The sequence below is a fragment of the Protomyctophum parallelum genome (genome assembly GCF_964188405.1).
Source record: "Protomyctophum parallelum genome assembly, chromosome: 21".
Lineage (NCBI taxonomy): Eukaryota > Metazoa > Chordata > Actinopteri > Myctophiformes > Myctophidae > Protomyctophum > Protomyctophum parallelum.
Genome location: NC_139713.1, coordinates 28712459 through 28725311, shown reverse-complemented (window position 1 = coordinate 28725311; position 12853 = coordinate 28712459). Strand labels below are relative to the sequence as shown.

Genomic DNA, 12853 nt, shown 5'->3' with positions numbered 1-12853 from the left:
GTGGTGAAAACCTGAACCGGTTGTTCCATGATATGTGGAAATTCAATCCTGAGACCTTCACTTGGAAGAAGGTTGAACTTGGGCCTAAGGGGAAAGGTCCGCGTCCATCGACATCTAGGATGTGCTGTTGCATGGTGGGAGATTGTATCATCCTCTTTGGAGGATACAGATACACACCTGATGAGCTGTACATGTTAGACTTAAGTCCTAGTATGAAGACATTGTGCAAGCTAGCCGTTATAAAGTACAGACTGGAGCAATCAGGACTCCCACACAACATCAGGTGGGAACTCGCAGCCATGACTACCACCAGCAAGAGAAAGCATAGCCCACTAAAAAGAACACACAAAAAACAGCGAACCCACTAAAACTCGACTTCTAGGAAATGGAGAATTAAGGGAAAGTGATTGGCACCCTTAAAAGGACTCCCTTCATTCAGATGGGAAAGAAAGCAGAGCACAGGAATATGCTCAGTGATACCCAACAGGAACTAAGCATCATCATACAGCCAAGAGAATAGAGAACTCCACTACCATGTGAATTACTGATCTTGCTGTCCATCAGGAATGAATGTAGAAATTAGATGGTTTGTGCAAAGCAATGGACAGTTTATGGAAGACAGTTATGGAAGACCTCACAAATCACAAGTTTAAACGAGAACCGGGAGAGGAAAATCACTGCAAAGGTGGAGGCCAGTGTGTGTGTGGGTGTTTTTTTATTTTATTTTGCGGGTTCATTTTTTAGGCAATAATAAAGTGAGCAGCCGATTAGAATAGAAAATAGAAGAAGACAAAGAAGAAGACATAATTTAACCTACACTTCTAGTGACTTCTAGTATCATCATATGTCATCTCATTCTCAACCAATGGCACATCTCCCACCCAATCACACCGGCCAATCTCAATTTGCGTCCTCACTTTTGTGTGGACACTTTTTGTTTGTGTTTACACACTTTTGTCTTCAATATTTGTTTTACACAATGTTTGTGTTTACACAAACACTCAAAGCTGGGCCAAAAAATACAGGATGTGTAGAAGCCCTTGAAAGGTATCACGCAGCAGTGGGCACAGACACATGGTCTGTGCCCAACGGCTTTTCAGTTGTGTCCAAGCAACTCCACTCATACCAGCCACCACAGTTTGTGACAGGAACTATAAGTGCTGCCCAAAAGTAAACAGTTGAGATCACAACTGGTTGGGGTAATGTTTAAACGTTGCCACTCCTCCCCGGACCAGGATAGAGCATAGGTGTCCCAGCCCAGAAATGGTTTCCTCCAAAACACCTGCACCTCACTGGACTGCCCCCACTGACACAGCGCTCAGAGACAGGTCATCATGAGTCATGACCAATGTATTAGAATATGTTAGTTTACTCCATGGAACAATCGCATGGATGCAACTGGGACATATCCTCAGTGATGTATCCCAAGGTCATCGGGGTTTCGGGTCTCGCGAACATCATACCCCCCATTCGGGGTGATCAAGTCCCGACTTACGTCCCAGTAGCTGCCCTCGATCAGACCCACTAGGGAAAGACAGGGCCGCACAATCCGTTGGAAGGAACCACTCCTGAATATATGCCGGGACTGAGAGGTACAATTCTGGCATGTGGAGGGACTAGGCTCTGTGGGTTGCCTCCTGTCCGGGCCCCTCCTACGTCTCACCAGGTCCACTCCTGCTCTCACCAGGAATACAGCGAGGACCTGTGCGTTGCACCAGACTCCCAGCACCAGACACTTCATTCAGGAGTGGTGGATTCTTGAGCCGCAATGGTTCTGCAGGGGCCACCGCTGGCCAACGGTAGTACTGCAGGCTCCACTTGCGGCTCAAATGGCCCTCCTAAAGGCCTCATCGAATTTGGGCTTCCTCCTCACGGAGGATGCAGGCTGGGGCGCTAACTCATACTGCTCCCGGGGTGCCGTCTACATTCCGGCTGTCACCCGTCTCTCCGGTGGTCTATACTTGGTTGTCAAAGTCTATTCCATAAATATGCTTTTCAATTAGTAATTCTCTATTTAGCTACTTGTATTATTAGTAACATGTAAAATCACACGTTCTCAGCAAGTAAGTGCATCATTTAATCATCATTATAAATGTAATAACTTAAAATCAACTTATAGGGCCTACTGTGTAGACTACTGTGTGTATTTAGATTGTCCCCCAGGCATCGTAATGAACAGAATAAACATGAAATCTAAAAAACATCCTCTTCTTCATGAGTTGAGTCAAACATATCCATGTTTCACATTCTACATTGGTTTAATTATTTAAATGAAAAGTAAATTATAATTTATAACAATTTTTATTTGATAGCTCATTGTATTTACATTCTGATTCTTGTTGCCTATGAAGAAAGTACCGTTTTGACAAGCACCAAGTATTTAAAATAAAATGTCTAAAATTTAAACAATCAATTAGTATAATAGAGCTAGGCGGTTTGGGTTGGGTTGTTACCTTGACATGATGCAACTCCAAATGTGGACAAGAAATAAAAATAGATTGCTCCAGTGATTAGAAATTGATAAATCAAAATATGACTTACATTGTACGCTGAGACAGGTCTCAAAGTCAACGAGGAGCATATTTTTAATTATCAATTTCTAAACACTGGAGCAATTATTTTTGATTTCTTGTCCACGTTTGGAGTTATATCATGGCAAGGTAACCCAAACCTCTACAAAAGTGGTCTTACCCTTTAAAAACATTTATAAAAAACGGCTGATGGGTCTGTATTTATTTTCCTGAGATGGGTCATTTGATTTGCAATTATATACATACACATTGCACCGCTTTGTGATCTTGTAGATTCTGTGTGACACCGGGGCACAACAAAGTATAAATTAGATAGTCCCCTCTGCCGCTACCATGCTCTCAACTGCAGCCCAGTCCAGTTTGCTGAGAGTTGTGCTTGTACTTTCCGACGGGTTCTCCATCCACTCCGTCCATGACGTGCCAGACCTGGTCACATTCTGACCATCAGTTCGCCTAGTCACACCCACACCCTAAGCAGAAAAACAAACCACATGAAACAAACAAATGTTGAAACCACAACATCTCTAAACTTCGAATGCAGGGGTTTGGTGCCATTGGATCCCCAGCCAAATGAAGGATCCCGTTAGTTTAACTAGAGTTGTTCTTATATTGATCGGAAAGTTGCCGATACTGCCCAAAAAGCTGTTAGCGGTATCGGAGAGTGCCAGTCTATACCAATCCGATTATCACATGATAGAGATATCATGCTCTTTTCCAGAATAAATAAATATAATAAAGGTATTTGAATGGATATCGGGAAGGACATTTTTTGAACATCTCCCATTTTAAATGAATACATTCATTCGACATTACTACAAAGCAAACACTGGATTGAGACTATAATTTAATTTATACATCCAGACATACCAGATCCATATCCAACAGGCTACGGATTTCTGGAGGGGGGTTCCATGGGCTCACGACTTCTCTTTCCTCTTGGGAATCCATCTCCCTCTGCTCCCTCCGTATTTCATCCCTTAGGACAGCATGCCTTCCAGTCGGAGATTTGCTTTGTCTCGTCTTCCCTTGTCCACAGGATTGTCTGTGCATTCCTTCAAACTGGTTGATCGTGTTTGACTTTTCACATTTTCCCTTTACGTTAGTGATCATGCCACGTCTGGTCACCTGAGACAGACAGTCCCTTGGCAGAGAAGTCACTGATCGAAAACAAAAATGAATCACATATAAACGTATGAAGTTCAACATCCTTTATGGCAGTGGTTCTCAAAAAGGGGTCCCGTGAGTTGTGTGTTGTTGCACTTATGATGTACGTGCAGTTTCTATTGAATACTAATTAAGTAGGCCATATATATTTCTTGGGTCTTTTCATGCCTTTATTGATACAGTAGTCTGACAGGAAATGGGGATAGAGATGGGGGGGGGGGGGGGGGTGACACGCAGCAAAGGTCATCAGGATCGTGATTCGAACCTGCGACACGCTGTCAGGCTGGATAGGCAGCCTAGGTGCCCACTGCCCAGAAGGCTACTCCAGCTGTCCGGGCCAAGTGGGCCATATCTATTGTTAAGTTAACGTGTGAACTACTTTGTCGCTCCAGTGGCCAGCAGTCGTTATCATCTGAATAGGCACACCTAAGCCTTCATCTCGGACGCTATATTATCAGCAAAAAAACATAGGCGGCTATACCAAACAGCCCCATCCTCCTGCATATACAGAAAACACTAGCTAGGACGGTTAGCTGAATATCCAAGTGAAATACCTGGTCTTTGTAGTCCCAGCCTGTTATGAAGATTCTTTCCTCGTCTTTCAGTGTTTTCCCAAGGACAAATGTGGGGGTGAGCTTTTTGTGACTGGGACTTTGGTCTCATTCTATTACCACCAGCAGGTACACTTTGAGCCCTTTGACAAGAAAAAGCACATGCATGTTCCTCATACACCTAATTTAAGTATTGTACATAATTACTTTTGTATCGTTATTTATTTGAAATTTCACTGGAGATTCGGCACTGAGATGCAGTGCCGAATGTTCGAGAGGGTCATTTTCGAGAGGGTCCTCAATTAATATTCTTGGAGTTCTGATGTCTATTCTGATGTATATTTACATCTTTTAGAGATTTTGCCGATACTTTCATGATAGTATTGCATTGTGAACCGCAGTATCAAGAGTCAATCAAGCTTTTAGTACCTGCTCTTCTATTCAAATGTCTTCTTGTGAACGAGCAGGACCTCTACAGGTTGACAAGTACGCATGAAGCTTAAAACTCATCCAGTGCCACAGGTGGATACCAGTTTTGGCCCTCGTTGCCACCGAAGTCCATTATAAATAAAAGAAAGAATTTGTAATAAAATTGTGCATGTAATGTGAATATCATCACCTGAACACCAGATTAGAGGCATTTTCGAAATCTGGATAAAGTAAAAAAAATAATAATAATTAGATTTCTTTTTCTCTCCAAAAAGGCGCCCAAAGGCGCCCATGGCAACGAGGGCGTCACGGGATAGGCGTCCATAGGCGTCATGTGGCACTGAATGAGTTAAAACGGAATATATCCTCTGCTCAAACAGGCTTTCTGTATTAGCTTTAATATCAAAATGTTGGTGTATAACTCTTAAAAGGTTTATGCATACAGGGTCATCTGAAAATGTTTACTGATGCCAGGATACCTGTTTCTGCCTTTTGCACTGCCAGTGGTCTGAGCTGTAGCAGACAGTATGGAGTTAGCAGAAGGGGCTCCTTGGGTTAGCAAGGAGTTGGGCAGGGTGAGAGGAGTAGTGAGAAGGTCATTGATCAATGTACAGGCCGCATGGGTCCTCTGGGTATTTTGCTCCGAAAGCATCGCCCTGTAATGAAACAGACTACTGTTATGCACAAACACATTAATACAGTCTGATAATATAGACATGCTGTACTGCACATACTTGTCTTTTTCCAGCTTCGTCTTCCTAATTGCAGCTGGGGTTTTGTATGTTGACTTCTGTAGAAAACAGAGGTAGGATCAACATCAATAATAAGCCCAAAAAGACGGACTATGGTCATGCGTCACAATGCATTGTGAACATATATATTTTTAAAAAGTTAAAAAAATAAAACCATAGATAGAACCACGTTTAATCTTTTTTTTTTAAGGATTTGCCTATAATGAGATGCCCAGAACAGGGTTGAAAGTTGTCAGTATACACCATTGTCAAAGAAAATACAATTGCAGCCTTTCTTACCAATGTCACAGAAGTGGAGTAAGGTCTGTACTCCCTTTCTCTCATTCCCTCTCTGTGTTTTTGATACTCTGCAAGTTTTTCTCTTTGTTTGCTCCTCATCCAAATCCTTAACTCCTTCCTATTCTCCTCTTCAAGAAGCTCATTCCTCTGCAACGTATGTCTTCTGTGCTGCTGGTCTTGCCTGCTTTCCATTACACATTTCACATTACTAGTAGTAGTCATGTTTCATGTCATGTTTTTTTGCTGACTTCGTAAAAGGGTTGTCAGGGTTCATTTACACATTTAACAACATTAAGTCATTTACAATACCTCTCGAGGTGGGCAGCTTCTGTCGTGGGCAATCCGAGATCAGTGGGAGAGAAAGCCCCTTCCTTCACCAACTCACCCAAGATATCTGCCACATCACTCAGCCCACTAAAATCCAGAGTATTATTTGCCCACCTGAGACAGGAAGAACACATACAAAAACTAGGAGTGAATGGAGAACAATAAAATACATGTTGTTTATTACTATTAGTATGTTATGTTAAGACTTACGTTTCAGAGATTCCTGATGTTGTAGGTGCTGCTTCTGTCATCTTATCTTTCACTTCTATAGGAGAACAATCATTCAACCACACAGAGATTAAACTGGTGAGAGATACAACTGGGAAGAAATTCAACCCGACTTCCAGGCATCTACAAAATTAGTAATATGCAATTTGGACTGCTACTGCACTGTAACACCTATATTCTGTTCCGGCTTGGCGGCTGTGAGTGCCTGTTGCTTCAGTGTTGGGTGACACAGCTAATGCCTAATTTATAGTCTGTTGTACGACGATGTCCCGTGCCCAAAACAGCAGATCTACAAGGTTTGTAGATGTGCTATTTTTGGTGCATGACACTTGCAGTAAGCAGAAGCTCCATGTAGATAGTGTTTTCCAAAAGGTGCTTGCCCTGCCGTACCGTACTCATACAGCATGTGCACGCATGTATTTGTTATCATCATGAACTGCACAACATCCACATTTTTCTTCACAAATTAACGATCATCTACTCTCAACAAGACATTCTAGGAACAGCAAGAAATACACGCGTTTCTAATAACACTAGCATGTTGGTGTTCTAGTAACATTAGCCGTTTGTCTGGTAATTAGAGATACTTGGCCTAGTCCTTCTGCATCAAGCCTGTCCATGTGGACAGACTAGTCTCAGCATTTTGGCCACATGAGAAAATCATTTGGAAGTAATTATTACTCATTTTTTCATTTGATCCATTGGCTACAACAGTTTATTAAACTCAAGTCAAGTGCCAGCTGAAAAGCCTAGTATACCATGTCAAAAATGAAGGCCCACCTATCCATCCATTATACATGTGAATTCTATTTTATGCCAGGCCTCAGTATACCGTAATACATATAATACATCAAGTATGTGGCAATCTTCTTCTTTACCTTTCGGCTTTTCCCTTCAGGGGTCGCCACAGCGAATCATCTACCTCCATATCACCCTGTCCTCTTCTCTCATACCAACTAACTTCATGTCCTCTTTCACTACATCCATAAATCTTCTCTTTGGTCTTCCTCTTTCCTGTCTGGCAGTTCCAACCTCAATATCCTTCTACCGATATACTCACATGTACATTTGTATCCAAACCATCTCAGTCTGGCCTCTCTGGCTTTATGTCCAAAACATCTGACATGCACTGTCCCTCTGATGTTCTCGTTCCTGATCCTATCCATCCTTGTTACTCCCAGAGAGAATCTCAACATTTTCATCTCTGCTACCTCCAGCTCTGCTTCCTGTCTTTTCCTCAGTGCGACTGTCTCTAAATCATACAGTGAACCATGAAGTGCTTTGAACGGCTGGTCATGGCTCACTTAAAGGTCAGCCTCGATGACGTAGATCCTCACCAGTTCGCATATAGGAAGAACCTCTCCACTGACGATGCAATAGCATCTGTGGTCCATGCTCTAACCCATCTGGAGACTCCGAGTGCCTATGCTAGACTTCTCTTCCTGGACTTCAGTTCGGCATTTAATACCATCATCCCACAGACCCTAGTGAACAAACCATCCGTTCTTGGCATATGGACTTTTTAACAAACAGGCCACAGACTGTGAAGATTCGCAACATCATCTCTTCTCCCATCACCCTCAACACCGGCTCCCCCCAGGGATGCGTCCTGAGACCCCTGCTATGACTGTAAGGCCAGGTACCCAAGCAACCATATTGTCGAGTTCGCGGGTGACACAGCAGTGGTGGGGCTAATCTCCAACAACGAGGTGGAGTACAGGCGTGAGGTGGAACACCTGGAGTCGTGGTGCAGAACAAATAACCTCTGCATCAATGTCAGAACAGACAAAATAAATGATAGTGGACTTCAGAAAGTGTGCCTCCAGCCCCCTCTTCATCGGTGGAGATGCTGTGGAGGTGTTCCCCAGCTTTAAGTACCTGGGAGTGCATATTGCCAACAACCTGACCTGGAAGCTCAACTCGGCCTTCTTAATAAAGAAGGCCCACCAGTGTGTGTACTTCCTGAGGAGACTGACGAGGGCGGGGCTGGGTACCCCTTTCCTTACCTCCTTCTACAGGTGTGCAGTGGAGAGCATCCTAACATCAACGTATGGCATGGAAGCTGCTCTGAGGCAGATAGGAAGGCTCTACAGTGGGTGGTGAAGTCTGCCCAGAAGATCACTGGATGCAGCCTTCCTGCCCTCAGTGACATTTACACCAGCAGATGCAGCATCATGAAGGATGCCACCCACCCTGCACACGGTCTGTTCGTCCCCCTCCCTTCGAGTAAGAGGCTGCGCAGTATTAAGATAAGAAAAATAGCTTCTTCTTCCCTGTAGCTGTGAGAATCATGAACTCTAGACCCTGAACTGTGACCTATGATCTGTTGATTACACATGAACTCTGTCTGCATTATGAACTTGAGCCGTGACACATAAACTGTTTATTTGAATGCTGTTTTTGTAGTGCTGCTGCTTTTTATGGGCACGTGCAATATCAGTGGGTTGTGCAAATGCTTTTTTGCACTATAGGGTTTTATTTATATTTAATGATTTTAGACGTACTGTATTCTACCTTCTTTTATGCCTGACCAGGACCTGGGTAATCAAATTTCGTTCTTGGACTATGTAATGACAATAAAGCTCCTTGAGCATAGCTGGTCTCACCACCGTCTTGTACACCTTCCCTTTCATTCTTGCTGATACTTTCCTATCACATCACACCTCACACTTTTCTCCACCCATTCCAACCTGCTTGCACTTGTTTCTTCACTCTTTTCCACACTCTCTATTGCCCTGAAATGTTGACCCTAAGTACTTAATAGCCTCATATCAATTTGCAATGCATATTGCCCCTGATGCCCCAGGCAGATTAAGTCTGGCCCCTCTCAATTGTGGGAGGACAACGTGGTGACGAGCCAACCAGATTCGTGTGGAACCAGACTATAACCAACCAGGGCCCAGTATGCAAATATGGGGCGGGACATTTGTTTTCCAGTTCAGGATAAAATAATAATAATAATACAGCTGAAAACATGGCAGGTAGGCTAGTAAGCAACACAGCTTCAGCTAATACAATTAAGAATGCAGCAGTAGATGCATTATTATGAAATGTTAGATTTAGGTCTGTCCAGAGCCAGTATTGTCAATTGAAACATCTAATTTGAACACACTCCTGATTAATTGTATTAGCTGCAGCCATGTTGCTTACACTGTACATCACAGGGTAGTGGGTACTATAAAGGTCAGTAATATACTGTACAGCCTGCCAAGTTTTTGCTATGCTGGTATTTTCATCCTGAACTGGAAAACAAACTACAAAATCCTCCTATAGGGTTTTCACCCCCCTGTAATTATTAACTACCGGTACATTGCAGATCACTACAAGAGTCGCCCTCACGACAACCCTGGGAGAACTATTAACGCCTAACACACAAAGACAAACTACTGAATGCTCATTGCTCTGAGGATCTGCTGTCATTGTAGCCTGTATTGTTAATTTGTTACATGTAGAGACAATCCGGCTTTTCAGTCAGAGTGGTCAGTGCACGTTCTGTGCTCCCAGAATGCAGCGCCGACACTTCAGATTCAGACTCGTTCAAAATTTCCTCGTGACCAGAGAGACACTCTATGGTGTGCTCAGAGCGTATTTCCGAATGCACGGCTATGTGTACGACTTTTAATACATTTGGATGATATGTGCAATAAACTTAAAATTCACCTGAAGGACTGTGAAGGTTTGAAGAAGCATTTCTATAAATAGCAGCAGTCCCGGGAGAAAGAAAGGACTCTAGTTCAGGAATGGAGCGATTGTAGCCTTCCTCCTCGTCTCTACAAGCATTTGGTTCAATCAAAGTGTGTTGTTGTGGTGTCCATGCTGAAACAAAGAGGGGACATTCATTATATTGTGAGTAGCGTTCTAATCCGTATGTCACTAATGATGTAATAATAATCAAATTCCCGTCTGCGTTTTATTAACTTGGCTATCAAATCAGGATTTATGTGGGCTACCTGATTAGCAAGGTTGGTTCAGTTGTGACATAAACAGAGTGCATAGTCAAATAAGAACACCTGGAAGCTGGATAGTGTGGGTTTATATTAAGATAACAATATTAATACCCAGAGTTCCGATCTGGCTGTGACAATAGTAATCATTTTTGGTCTTTCTTTTACAATTTTTAATTAGGAAATGTCTGTCGTCAAACCTCTTTTTGGCACATCCAGGATGACTGTTTTGTTCTTCACATCAGGGGCAGTGACTGGTGTAAGTGTCTCAATGGTATTCACCAACTAGAGGAGAAAGACAAGTGAGAGAGAGAGAAACTGGAAATTGGACGTCTTCAAGCTTCTATCTTGACTGCTTAACCCTGTTTCCCGAGTTTATTGATTTAGTCTTTGCCTGCTAAACCCAAGTGTGTGAAAAGAATATAACATTAGGTCAGGTTCAGGTTTCAAATATGGAGGTACCAGTCAGGCTCAGTCAGGTGAAAATCACGGTTATGGGCAGGGCTCTGGCTTAATCTTCATGATCAATGCAGACCTCCAAGAAGGCTCAGGACAACATACCAGCCTGGAGTTGGCAAACTCCATCTCCATGTGGTCTGCAATCCTTTGCAGGGCTGCCAACTGGGCATCCATCTCTGACAGGCGGGCAGAGACCTGGACAATTGGAGGTACAGGTAAGCTGCCCACCGACGGACTGGTCCTGTGCTGCAGTAGGCTGACTGTCACTGGGTCTCCACTGGGCTCAACAGGCTGGAGAGTCTCAGGGACGTCTATGCGGTACACAAGAAATTAGGGTCCAGCTGGAATAAAACCTATTCTACTTTAACAATATTGTGCTTTTTCTTTTTCCATTTTGATTTCATTCCATTCTAAAGGCTCAATACCTGTAGGAATTATGGGTCTAGGGCTCCCCTCTGTAGCCATTACAGAGGTGTGTGCAGCAGTAGGGGCATCATTAATAACAGAAACAGCCATTAAATGGAGTTCTGCCGAAGTAGGAGAAGGGGGCTGGATGGAAGGAACATGCTGTATCGCTGGGCTGGGACAGGCTGGTAGGTCCTGGAGCAGGGCTCCATCTTCCAAGTCAATGACATTGATGAACTGGTGGCCCTGAAGTTCCTGAGTGAGAGACAGACAGATGAAATTGGGAAGAGACAAAGGGGGAGAGTGAGAGATGGAGAAACAGAAAGAGACAAGGAGAGACAGATAAAGTGAGATGGGTTGCCATAGTGGATTTCTTGTTCTCTTACATCACTGTTTCTCAACTACAGGCCCAGGGACTACCAGGGATCCAAATGGACCCTTATGTAACTCTGAGAGCGTACAAAGGGAACCAGATATTTTTTAAGTATCAAATTGGGGTCTTTGAATTTCCAAAAAAGGATGAGAATGACTGTCTTACATGATCCCTGTGCATTTCCTGTGTGTCTTGATCAGGGGGTTGAAGATGCAGAGGGGGGGACGAATCAGGAGGAAGCACTGCAGCAGAAGATTGTGCTGTGTGGAGAGAGAGCACACACGCACACGCACACGCGCACACACACACACACACACACACACACACACACACACGAGTGGCTACTGTGAGTACAATGTTCATTAAACTGGTATTGTGTTGACTTAAATAGTGTAGAAAATGGTCTCCATTCCCTGCTCACCTGGTTCTGTATTGGTGCAAACATCATGAGTTTCAGGGGGTCTCTTGTGAGTGGAGGCAAAGGCATGAAGCTCAGCGGTGGTGGACATTGCCTTGTCCAGCAATCTTTGGCCAATCAGCATGGAGTCAAAGGACCCTGGAATAATAGGTTCATAAATATAAATGCTCTTAAGGTCCCCACACACCAGGCGCAATTTTCGGATTTATAGCAGCGTTTCTCCATCGGTTTTCCAAAAAACGCGTCCAGTGTGTAACCACCTTTAGGCTGTAAACCAGTGGTTCCCAAACTTTTTCATGTCAAGGACCCCCAAATTGACACCAATTAGCCCGCGGACCCCCATTTGAAGAGATATGCCAAGGACCCCCATAAGAAAACAGTGATTTTCAACCATTTTAATTTACCCTCCATTTAATGGCATTTCTATCTCTGGGACCCCCAATTGTAAAACCAATGTCAATTTAAGTTTTGATTTTGGAAATGAACTTATATCCACCCACATGTGTTGGTGAGTATTTATGTTGACTTTGAGAAGGCTAAGATGATAATCTATGACAAAACAAAATGCACTTACTGTCTCTGTCCCTCTATAAAAAATAAATAAAATAAAGGCGAAAGCCACAAAACAAACCAACATCACCTTTTTGTCTCAATATTTCTAATTGCCCACATTTGAATTCCAAATGTATATTTGTTTGGCCCTAGATAAAGTAGGCTATAATCCCAGAATGAATATGATACTCACCAAGTGGAATGGCAAAGCCCTGCTCAACAGTAGACTCTACTTCATCGGCAACAAGTTCCTCATTTACAGTTGTATCTGTTGGCTGAAGATTCATGGTTTCATATTTAAAATAGCAGCTCTACAAGTTCATGACGTGTCATGATGTGATGCGTTGTGAGCTTGTAGATCAGCTATTTTCTCTATAATACATAGTATATAGATAGGGCTCAATTGGTTAATTGCGACGAAAACCTGCATCTCCCGTCTGT

At 43.2% G+C, this 12853-nt stretch overlaps 1 protein-coding gene across 2 annotated transcripts in view; it reads right to left on the bottom strand.

Annotated features, from left to right (window-relative positions):
* Positions 1 to 2580: 2580 nt before the first annotated feature.
* cplane1 (ciliogenesis and planar polarity effector 1) overlaps positions 2581 to 12853 on the bottom strand; it is a 29154-nt gene continuing 18881 nt past the window's right edge. Inside the window, exons 34-48 of one of the 2 annotated variants that reach the window (XM_083793946.1) lie at positions 12619 to 12687; positions 11864 to 11999; positions 11608 to 11702; positions 11090 to 11324; positions 10767 to 10975; positions 10406 to 10490; positions 9922 to 10077; positions 6244 to 6298; positions 6016 to 6147; positions 5707 to 5887; positions 5410 to 5465; positions 5155 to 5331; positions 4250 to 4389; positions 3399 to 3688; positions 2581 to 3001 (exon numbers count right to left, since the gene is read on the bottom strand). In XM_083793946.1, the coding sequence (XP_083650072.1) occupies positions 2840 to 3001; positions 3399 to 3688; positions 4250 to 4389; positions 5155 to 5331; positions 5410 to 5465; positions 5707 to 5887; positions 6016 to 6147; positions 6244 to 6298; positions 9922 to 10077; positions 10406 to 10490; positions 10767 to 10975; positions 11090 to 11324; positions 11608 to 11702; positions 11864 to 11999; positions 12619 to 12687 (2178 nt within the window). In that variant the 3' untranslated portion in view covers positions 2581 to 2839. Of the gene's footprint in view, positions 3002 to 3398; positions 3689 to 4249; positions 4390 to 5154; positions 5332 to 5409; positions 5466 to 5706; positions 5891 to 6015; positions 6148 to 6243; positions 6299 to 9921; positions 10078 to 10405; positions 10491 to 10766; positions 10976 to 11089; positions 11325 to 11607; positions 11703 to 11863; positions 12000 to 12618; positions 12688 to 12853 lie in introns of both variants that reach the window. The other variant, XM_083793947.1, reaches the window with a different exon arrangement.